The sequence below is a fragment of the Setaria italica genome, chromosome II (genome assembly GCF_000263155.2).
Source record: "Setaria italica strain Yugu1 chromosome II, Setaria_italica_v2.0, whole genome shotgun sequence".
Taxonomy (NCBI): Eukaryota; Viridiplantae; Streptophyta; class Magnoliopsida; order Poales; family Poaceae; genus Setaria; species Setaria italica.
The window spans coordinates 8,807,483-8,818,416 of record NC_028451.1 but is presented as its reverse complement, the minus strand read 5'-3'; the positions used below and the strand labels follow the sequence as shown (position 1 = coordinate 8,818,416).

General features: G+C 45.4%; 2 protein-coding genes across 4 annotated transcripts; one reads left to right on the top strand and one right to left on the bottom strand.

Annotated features, from left to right (window-relative positions):
- Positions 1 to 588: 588 nt before the first annotated feature.
- On the bottom strand, positions 589 to 1,370 carry LOC101756436 (60S acidic ribosomal protein P2A-like). The gene has a single exon (XM_012844199.2). The coding sequence runs from the start codon at positions 1,293 to 1,295 to the stop codon at positions 888 to 890; it is 408 nt and encodes a 135-aa protein (XP_012699653.1). The 5' UTR covers positions 1,296 to 1,370; the 3' UTR covers positions 589 to 887.
- A 2,159-nt stretch (positions 1,371 to 3,529) lies between these two features.
- LOC101768194 (probable LRR receptor-like serine/threonine-protein kinase At1g56130) lies at positions 3,530 to 10,035 on the top strand. 3 transcript variants are annotated; one of them, XM_004955847.2, is made up of 24 exons: positions 3,530 to 3,696; positions 3,778 to 3,973; positions 4,540 to 4,611; positions 4,715 to 4,786; positions 4,879 to 4,950; positions 5,148 to 5,219; positions 5,328 to 5,399; positions 5,482 to 5,553; positions 5,772 to 5,843; positions 5,941 to 6,012; positions 6,082 to 6,156; positions 6,243 to 6,338; positions 6,429 to 6,494; positions 6,608 to 6,673; positions 6,753 to 6,797; positions 6,876 to 6,940; positions 7,033 to 7,415; positions 7,503 to 7,701; positions 7,801 to 7,959; positions 8,059 to 8,177; positions 8,410 to 8,620; positions 8,772 to 9,006; positions 9,089 to 9,239; positions 9,362 to 10,035. In XM_004955847.2, exons 1-24 carry the CDS (start codon positions 3,579 to 3,581, stop codon positions 9,734 to 9,736), a joined length of 3,135 nt encoding a protein of 1,044 aa, XP_004955904.1. In that variant the 5' UTR covers positions 3,530 to 3,578; the 3' UTR covers positions 9,737 to 10,035. The 3 variants fall into 3 exon arrangements, with proteins under 3 accessions (XP_004955904.1, XP_022680291.1, XP_004955905.1); XM_004955848.2 differs by having other exon boundaries at positions 3,531 to 3,696; positions 6,267 to 6,338; XM_022824556.1 differs by lacking the exon at positions 6,243 to 6,338.
- Positions 10,036 to 10,934: the final 899 nt, after the last annotated feature.

Sequence of the window (10,934 nt, the reverse complement as noted above, 5' to 3'; positions counted from 1 at the left end):
GTTTTGGTGGCTCTGTTTTCCTCTGTAAAACGATTGTTTTTACTAGGTGACTCTGTTTTCTTCTGTTTCACCACTCCGATTGTTTTTACTCGAATGTCCAAACAGCTGGGATTGCAATGCAGCATAATAGCATATTATCACCGCTAATAAGATTGAACCACACATTGCTCCAACTCGATTAGAACAGACAGGGTCCATCTCCAGACAAGAAGGGAGTACAGATCAAACGCAGACCAGCACCATAGTTTCACCACTGTAACTACATTCTAGAAGTATATTTGCGACATGCATGAAACCGACTAAAATCTGAATCCGTGACTTACCCTGTTTACACCACTTGCATCCTGGTTGTAGGCGACTCTGTTGTGCTCTGTTTTCACCACTCGGGTTGTTTCTTGCCTTTTTATTTATTTATTTTCATTTTCTTTTTGAGACGAAGCCACATTGGCAGGAGCATCAGGCTTCCTGGTCCAGTCGTTCAGAAGGGAAAATCTATGGCAACCGCAGTTGGATCCGATCGATCGCCATCTGCGTCCTACCTACGTAACACCAGAATCACAATGCAGGATCGCCAACGTTGAATGTCCATGACACTGGAAAGACCAAAACAGTTGGGATTGCAATGCGGGATAGTATCTTCCGCTAATAAGATTGGAACACGCTGCTTGTACTCGATTAGAACAGACTCAGATCTCCGATCAACAAGACTAATCTGGCCACCCAAAAGCTAGACAACAAGCGACCATAGATCTATCAAACTCAGAAGACTACTACTGCTACTACTACTACCAGCAACCAACTAGAGCTAACAACAGGAGGTAACGCAGCACAGGGATCATCTCAACTCATCATCTCGTCGGGAGGAGAGGCCGCGCGCGTCCGGGCGATCAGTCGTCGAAGAGGCTGAAGATGTTCTCCTCCTCCTCCTCCTCCTCCTCCTTCATCTCCTCCTTCTCCTCCTTGGCCTCGGCGGCGGCGGCGGCGGCGGCGGCGGCGGCGGCGGCGGCGGCGGCGGCGGCGGCGGCCGGCGCACCCCCGACGGCGACGGCGGCGGCCCCGGACGGCGCGTAGGCGAGCTGCTCCCTCCCCGCGGCGATGAGTTCGGCGACGTCCTTGCCCTCCAGCTGCGCAAACAGCAGGTCCAGCCGGTCCTCCTCCACCTCGGCGCCCACCGAGCCCAGGATGCGGCGCACGTCCTCCTTGCTCGGGAGCGCTGGGGCCGCCGGGGCGGCGCCTCCCTCGGCGGCGGACTCGGCGCCCAGGCACGCCAGCAGGTACGCGGCGACGAACTTCATCTCGAAACGGCGGGTTGCGGTGCGGCGGCGGCGATTGCGTTTCGGTTGCGAGGCGAGGCGAGGCGAGGCGTGGTGGTGGTGGGGTTTTGGGAGCGCGGGGGTGCGGCGGTTATATGGTGGGAGGGGCCGGGGCGTGTGCGGGTGGGACCCGGCCAGCTGGGGCGTGGCTGCGGCAAACTTGGGGGCTACGAGTCCACCCCGGCTACCGTGGCCGCGACGAAAGCGGAGGGCGCCGGGCGGTTACTGTACTGCTCCTGCTGCTCGTGCTGCGGTCGGGGGGACGTGTCGCTGGGAAGTGGGGCCCGCGGGGCAGGAGAGGGAGGGAGGAGGCGTCGTGAGAGGTGAGGCGCACGGTTTCTTCTCGCTTTCGGAGGAAAGCGTAGCTGCGTATCTCGTCGGGAGTCGAACGAGACTCGAAACGGAGCCTGCAAAAGAATTCGTGCCTGCTTAAAAGCTTGGGCCGGCCCAAAGATCCGTTCTCTCTCTCGGCACACAAAAGTTTGGGCCCGAATTCCTGTCGTGTGCAGCACTACTGAGCCCGTCCGTCCCCAGTTGGGCCGGCCCACAATCCTCCTGCACACGATGAGGGTGACAAAAGCTGGTGCGGAAGGTTGAAGGTTGAAGTCCTAAGACTCATCCATTACCTATAAAAGAGTAGGACAGATGCACGCACCTGATCTAACTATTAACACTCCTCCGCCCCTTTGGGTCAAGTCGTCGTCCACATGTCCGCATGCAGGTCACTACGTAGCAATGTCTCAATTCAGGCAACTTGCAGTGCATGCAGTACGGGTTGCGGGGACTCGATCTGACGTGCTTCTCATGCACTGCCAAAGCTTGGTATACTAGCACTATTCTCTAGCAGTTGCAAAGGGGACGGGCTGGTCAAAGGTCGCCATCGGCTAGCTTCGAGCCACACATATTCCACGACGTCCGTAAAAACTAAGGTTCGTAGGGAAGCAAACTGCAACGAAATATCGCGCGAACAAGGTCACGTTCCTGGATCGAGACATCATCGACCATTGTGTAATAACCAGTAAAAAGTTTGATATACAGGGGGTGTTTGGATCCTTGAGCTAAAGTCTAGGTCATGTCACATCGAATCTTCGAAGACTAATTAGGAGCATTAAATATGAGTTAATTATAAAACTAATTACACAGATGGAGGTTAATTTGCGAGATGAATTTATTCATGTTTACTATAGCATCACATTGTCAAATCACGGACTAATTAGGCTTAATAGATTCGTCTCGCAAATTAGCCTCCATCTGTACAATTGGTTCTGCAATTAGTCTATGTTTAATACTCCTAATTAATATCTAAACATTCGATGTGACAAGGAAATAAAGAACCAAACACCCCTCTCCTCTGTTTCTTCCCAACTTGTTTCTTCCCAACATATGTCGATCACCCTCTTTACTCACGCTGATTTGATGGATGGATGTGGATGTGGATGTGGATGTGCACGTACGATGATACTGGCCAGCCGGCTTACCTCCTCCAAAGAAAACCAGCTTCACCCAAAAGATGATGAAGCCTATCCAAACTGCAACAGCAAGTGCTAATAATGCCATAATAGCAGCATTCATCCTCAGAGCTTGACCTAATGCGAGATTGAAAAGAAAAGAATTACTAAACTCTCCTCTGCCAAAGATTATTGTTTTCAAAAACACATAGCACAGACATGCGCTCACATGTATGCACTTTCAGGTATTGAGATTTCATTTTCTGATTTTTTTTCTCGGTTAGCCGCACCAAAATTCGTGAATTTTTCATCCAAATTTTAGATCAAATAGTGTATCTTTCGATCACCATATTAAAATTTTGGGCAAACAATAATTCCGGTCATGGCCGAAAAGACCAACTTGTGTGCGTGTCAACTAATCTCTGAGTGCTACAAGCGTTTATCTGTGTCGACATGCACGTTGCTTATTGTTATTAGAGAAATAATAAGTTGAAAAATATGGGGATCTTTCACTCTTCCATGGTAAAAAAAGTAGGAGCATTTGCAAAGATGAAGATGATAAGAAATTAAATATTTCAAAAGTATGATGAGCACCCGCACTAAGGATGATATTTTAACTATAAGGTGGTCTCCCACAGCCACAACTAACTTTTGCCGTAACCAGATTATTTTAGAGTAAAATGAACCTTTTCTATTTCTAAAACTTTTTAAAACGTCCTATTGCACCCATCAATAAGATGTGTACTTAAAAGCTAGCAGCCCGGACATCGTTTCTCCGGTGAGAGAGAAAGTAGCAGCCTCGGCATCGTGGGGAGAGATGAGGCGTCGCTACAGCTGCAGTAGCCGTGTGCTTGTGTGTCTGGTGCTCGTGTGCTCATGCTTCGAAGCATCTCTTGTTCAGGCTCAGCAAGCAGCAAGCACTGATCCAATCGAAGGTTCGAAACTACCATGCGCTGCATCCTTTATTTTACTATATATGGTTATTAATTTACTTGCATGTTAACGCGGGCGCGCAGTGGCGGCGCTGAACACCATCCTGGGGAGATGGGGCAAGAAGGCGACGCGGTCGCCGGCGGCGTGGAACATCAGCGGCGAGCCCTGTAGCGGTGCCGCCGTCGACGGCACCGAGCTCGACGGCAACTACAAGTTCAACCCGGGCATCACGTGCCTCTGCTCCTTCGACAACAACACCGTCTGCCACATCACCAAGCTGTACGTATGCCCTCTGTCTTGGTAATGGTTCGGCTGCACACTAGGTGCTCGACGCCAAGAGGCCATGCCGTCATGAAAATCCTTTGCTTTTTTGCTTAAGTTCTGCAGATTTGTCCATGGAAGCTGGCAGGAACACAGGCCCGTTCAGGGATGAATACACCAGGAGGCTAGGGGGAGCCTTGGCTCTCTGCGTTATATTTAAAAAAAATCAAATCCCCTCTTAAGATTTTGTGTGCTGCGAACCTCTTCGCAAACATGTAGTCGCAGTTCATCCTTGAACCTTAGACAATTACTCAGTAGGAAGGAAATGAAAGGAAAGAACTGAAACGAAGGGGCAAAATTGTTTTTCTTTTTTGCGGAAAAGACTGCAGTAGTACCTTGGTTCATTGGGCACTGGAGCCTTGGAAAATTATTTGTGAAGGTTGGAGCCTTGGAGGTTACCAACCAACTGTACAGTCGGGAACGAAAATTTTACGCAAACCAGTTCTTATGAACTGACACTGTATTATCCTTTTGTACTAGTACCAAGCGAACTAATTTTTCCGACTTCTTGTTTATTCGTACAGGAGGGTATACGCATTGAACGTTGTCGGTCAGATACCTTCAGAACTGCAGAACCTCACCTACCTAACTTACCTGTATGCTATGTAACTCTTATCTTCTACCCCAGTGATGAACAACTAACTCCATGTGTCAAATTCTTTGCTGTTAATGCGCTAGATGTTTCTGGTGTTGTTTCAGGAACCTGGATCAAAATTACTTGACAGGTCCAATTCCATCATTCATTGGCCAATTTTCTGGAATGCAACACTTGTAGGGGTTATACTTCAAGTTCAAGATTCTTGTAATCTCCACCTATTAGTGTTGTCTGAACCATCTTTCATTTTTTCATACCAAAACTACAGGAGCCTGGGATTCAATCCATTCTCTGGACCACTTCCAAAGGAACTTGGGAATCTCACGAATCTCAACTTGCTGTAAGATATCCTTCTTGCATAGATGCTCAACTTTCAACTGTAGATTCATGATAGCCTGAAGTAATATAATCATATGGCACAAACTAAATGCATAGCGTAACTTATATATTAAGCACAGCAGTGTATTTTCATTTCCAAATGGTGTTCCATATATGTTAGAATGAAATCCAAAAGGAGAGCATTTCCTTTCGTTTCAGAGGCATCAGTTTGGACAATTTTAGTGGTGGACTTCCTGAAGAACTTGGCAACCTGTCCAAACTTGAGCAATTGTAAGGCCCTTTATAATTGCCCAACACTACTTCTGAAAGAACTAAATATTTGAACAGGCAAGATCTCTGTTGTTGAACATGATTTTTGCTGCAATGTTTCCCTAACAGGTACACTGATAGCAGTGGCTTAAGTGGTCCCTTCCCTTCGACATTCTCAAAGCTTAAGAAGCTGAGGATTCTGTATGGTCAATAATAGAACCATAGCTTTTATGTTCATTGTGCTTCCATATGCTCAATGTTAAATACTTTGTTGTGCTTGCAGGCGGGCATCGGATAATGACTTCACAGGGAAAATGCCTGATTATTTGGGGAGTTTGACAAATTTGGAAGATATGTAAGATTATATTTGTTAAAAGTTGTTAACACATCATATATTGTGTCCTATTCGGGAGACAGCTGGAAAGTGTCCAGTTCTTCCCATTTGAATTAGGACACGTAACCATGTCATCAAACTGGTCCACATAACATCTGGATATATAAAGCTTTCTTTTTCCTATACTCAAATGTATTTGGTATGTTATTACCTTTTTTTCTGAAAGCTCTAACCTGTAGGGCATTCCAAGGAAACTCTTTTGAGGGCCCGATTCCAGCAAGTTTGTCTAATCTAACCAGGTTGACAAACCTGTAAGTATTTTGTACTTTGGCAACATTGTTCCTGTGGTTATTAGAACTTAGAAGGTCAAGCTTGCCAAGACAACTGATGTTTAAATACAATGAACAGAGCGGTCGGTGATATTCTAAGCGGAAGCTCTTCGTTGGCCTTCATCAGTAATCTGTCATCTTTGAGTACCCTGTGCGTGACACCTTTAACTGTAGACATTGCAGTTTTATATGTTACTGAGATTGAGTATCTTTCTTACAGCATACTGAGGAACTGCAAGGTATCTGGTAATCTTGGAGAAGTTAATATTTCTAAGCTTGCAAATTTAATATTGCTGTAAGTTTTTAATTATGGGTTATCACACCAGTTTATGATGTTATTGGTTTTTTTCCTGAAATTTTAATTTGAAGTGTCTGCTCAAGTAACATTGCTGTCCTACGGCACAGGGACTTGAGCTTTAATAATATCACAGGCCAAGTTCCTCCATCAATTCTTACGCTCGACAAACTTGAATTCCTGTAAGGAATTCATAATCGGTTATTTCCACTATACAAACACCACCTAAGCCGGTGTCCATGTTTCACCATCTTGTCCTGTACCCATTTCAGGTTTCTTGGGAACAATAGCCTTACAGGAAGCCTGCCTGATGTGAAAAGCCCTTCATTAAAAAATTTGTATGTCAACCAATTAATTCAGCGTAGCAGTAATCTTACATAGCACAAATTATTTACCTATACCAATGGCATATTCATTATTTCATATGTAAGTTACTTTATTTAATTTGCAGAGATTTTTCATACAACCAGCTCACCGGAAGCTTTCCTTCTTGGGCTACTGAGAGCAATTTGCGTCTGTAAGTCAAACATTTCTGAAATTTGTGTCTTATAGCTAGGAAAAAGAATTGGATATACTCGTTATTTTTTCTGTGCAAGGAATTTGGTGGCAAACAACTTTGTTCTTGGTAGTACCAACAACAGGTAAGAATCTGTTGGACTTCTGCAAGAGCTAAAGTTTTAACTAAATCTTTCTAACAACTTGAACAATTATTTGCACAGTATTCTACCTGCAGGACTAAACTGCCTCCAGCAAGACACTCCTTGTTTCCTTGGTTTTCCAGAGTGTATGTTTTTCCCTCTTCATCTTCCGTAGAAGTAACAGGACGCAAGGGATTTCAGTAAATGGTTATAGTGATTATGCGCATTTTAACTGCAGATTACTCCTTTGCGGTTGACTGCGGCAGCAATAGTTCTATGACAGGGTCAGATAATACCTTCTACGATGTAGATTTTACAGACCTTGGGGCTGCATCATATTACGTCACCGGTCAAACAAGATGGGGTGTCAGCAATGTAGGAAAGTTCAACCAGGCCCCAAATGGAAGTAACATAATATATAGCTCCAACCAGCAGTTTCAGAATGCAGAGGATACAGAACTGTTCCAAACTGCAAGGATGTCAGCATCGTCGCTGAGATACTACGGCCTTGGACTTGAGAATGGAAATTACACTGTTGTGCTACAATTTGCAGAAACTGCTTATCCCGACACACAGACTTGGCAAAGCCTAGGAAGGAGAGTCTTTGACATATATGTCCAAGTACGTAGAAATTAAAAGCATTCATGATTTACTTTAATAAACAGTTTAACTCTTTGTCTGGAAGTACTAATATTTTCATTTGCATAGGGTTCCCTTAGAGAAAAGAACTTCAATATAAGGAAGACGGCTGGTGGAAAATCTTTTACTGCAGTTAGCAAGAGTTACACAGCAACTGTGTCGAAAAACTTCCTTGAGATCCATCTCTTCTGGGCTGGCAAGGGCACTTGCTGTATCCCTACACAAGGTTACTATGGGCCAATGATCTCAGCATTAAGCGTTACTCCAAGTAAGCCTCGCCTAACCGTTAGGTTAACATAAAGAAGAAGTACATTACACTGGCTTGTTCTCAGTTATAAGCAAAATCCTTAGGCCTTAGTTTTTCCAGATTTTACTCCAACTGTGCGAAATGGTGTACCGAAAAAGAAAAGCAAAGCTGGTGCAATTGTTGGAGTAATGATTGGTGCATCAGTTTTAGGATTAGCAGCCTTATTTGGAATATGTTTATTCACAAAAAGGAGAAGAAGATTGGCACAACAGAGGCAAGGTATCAAATATACTTACTACTGTATGTCATACATAACTCATAATCAAAATTCTCAGATGAAATATTTTCTCAAGCATGTGTCCTCGAAAAAAAATGCAGAACTGTACGACATGATTGGACAGCCTAATGTCTTCAGCTACGCTGAACTCAAGTTAGCTACAGATAATTTCAACCCTCAAAACATTCTTGGTGAAGGTGGATATGGACCAGTCTATAAGGTAGCACACTTTCTGGCGACCTTGTTGGTCTCTCGTCAAAATATACATGCAACTTTATTAATGCCTTCATTTTGGCAGGGCATGCGAACGTTTCCCCATTTAATCTGATCTTGCGAAATTGTGACTAGTATTTATTTTATTGGTATATATGTTAGCTGCATCTAACTTTACGGCGACCTTGTTGGCTCTGGTCAAATATACATGTAACTTTAGTAATGCCTTTGTTTGGCAGGGTACGCTAACTGATGGAAGAGTGATAGCTGTGAAACAACTTTCTCAGTCATCTCATCAGGGGAAAAGACAGTTCGTGGCAGAGGTTGCAACGATTTCTGCAGTCCAACACAGGAATCTTGTCAAACTGCATGGATGCTGCATTGACAGTAACACGCATTTGTTGGTTTATGAGTACCTTGAAAATGGAAGCCTAGATCGAACTCTCTTTGGTGAGCACACTTCTGCATCCCTAGCACATTCGAAATTGCCTCTATTTCATCCCTGCTAACAAAAGTCCCTTACTTCATCAACTCTCAAGAATTTCCTTCTCTGCACTTTGCCATTATCGAAATTTCAAATGTCTTATTTCTGCATTCACAGGAGATAGTAGCATGAAGCTAGATTGGTCAACACGCTTTGAGATTATTTTAGGCATTGCAAGAGGCCTAACTTACCTTCATGAGGAGTCCAGCATCCGGATCGTGCACAGGGACATCAAAGCCAGCAATGTCCTACTTGACACCAATCTCAGCCCCAAGGTCTCCGACTTTGGACTCGCCAAGCTCTACGAGGAGAACAAGTCCCATGTCAGCACGACGAGGATCGCTGGCACATTGTAAGAACATTCACCGTTGCTCTGCTTACGTCTGTACCTTCCAACACCGATGCTAACACTAACTTCCGTGATCATGTTCAAGTGGCTATCTGGCTCCTGAATATGCAATGAGAGGCCAGCTGACTGAAAAGGTCGACGTTTTCGCGTTCGGGGTGGTCGCCCTGGAGGCTGTCTCTGGTCGATCCAACACTGACAGCTCCCTCAAGGAAAGCAGCATCTATCTTTTAGAGTGGGTAAGGTGTTCCACAACCTTTTCCACCTTCTCCATCCAGGAAAATTCCCCAATCCATTCCTACTTGCATAGGCGCTATTGCTTAATAAATGCATCATGCTGTGCCTATATGTTAATTTACAGGCATGGGAGCTGTATGAAGGGAAGCAGCCGCTCCGAATCCTGGATCCGAGGCTTAAGGAATTCGACGCCGAGGAAGCTCTGAGGGTCATCCATGTCGCGCTCATCTGCACGCAGGGCTCACCGCACCAGCGGCCGCCGATGTCGAGGGTCGTGGCAATGCTTACCGGAAAAGCTGAGGTGGCAGACGAGGTGGCGAAGCCAAGCTACGTTGTCACTGACTGGCAGCTCAGGGGCGGCGGCAGCAGTAGCTGCACCACCACGAGCAGCTACTGGGGGTCGACGACCACCCCTGAGTTGAGCAGGATGAAAGAGGCCGACCCTCCCACCCAGTCGCCGACGATCACCGGAGCAAGTCACCAGATCGAAGGAAGGTGAAAAAAAAGAGATGATCGCTGCTGCTAAATGTGATCGGTTTAGGCTAAAAAAAATGTGATCGGTTTGAAGTGATCGATTTGAACGCTGTTCCTACTACTTACCGATATTCTATCCTTTGTTCCGGTGATGACAGTGGCGGATGACCATGCATCATCTCTCTTAATTCTCAGGTTATTCCATTTTAGTTCTGCTATTGGAGAAGCATTTTAATGGTATAGGAAGGTAGGATGGTGGAGCCTAGCTTAGCAGCAAAGGAGGCAACGGGCCTGCACAACAAATGGCAAGTTTGATTGCTCGAAGCTCAATCCACACCGCCATACCTCAGTTTTTATCCGTCCTCCGCCACTGGGTGGTGAAATATTGCAAGCCTGTGTTGCTTGCTGGTGGAGGTAGTGATTGGGTTCCGGTTGTGATTGCTGGTAAATTTTGGGAGCATGGGGCTGCGGCACTTATACGAGGGGAGTATAAATCCTGTAGTATACTGTATGCAGTGCACCCTCCTAAAGAAAACTGTATGCACTGTGCCTGTGAAATTATAGCAAAGAGACTGTGCCTGTGCGCGCGTCACCCCCCGTGGACACTGGACACGGCTTCGCATGTGAACTTACGCCAGGCTCGCCGCGCGCGTGCTGCGCGCCTTTTTGACAGCCGTGAGCGAAATTAAACCAAACAAGTAAACTAATGACACCTTATGCGTCGTCGGTGACGCCGTACGTGGGATTCGTCAATGCCGTGCGCGAGTCGCCAGAGAAATCACCGAGGCTGCCGAGAGATAAGATGTTGCTAATGCAAGCTAAGGAAACCAAGAGAGAAGAAAGGAAAAGGAAGAGGAAGAATATGGTGGTAGAGGTCATCGAGTCTTATGTCAATAAACTATAATACCTCCTCATATCGAATATGTATCATTATTGATTTTTGTCACGACATTTCACCATATCTTGTTAAAAAATGTAAATACCATTTATTCTGTTTATGATTCCCTTTATTACAAAAAATATTTCAAGTATAATTTATCTTTTCGTATATATGTAATTAGTTTTTGAATAAGACGAATGGTCAAACGTTATAAGAAAATAATTAAAAGCGATAAACATTTTAACATGCATGGAGGGTGCTGACGTTAAAATCGGGCCAACACACGAACGCACTCGAACATGCAACGCGCGGAGGGGCTCCTTGCAACTCCTCTGCGCGGGCC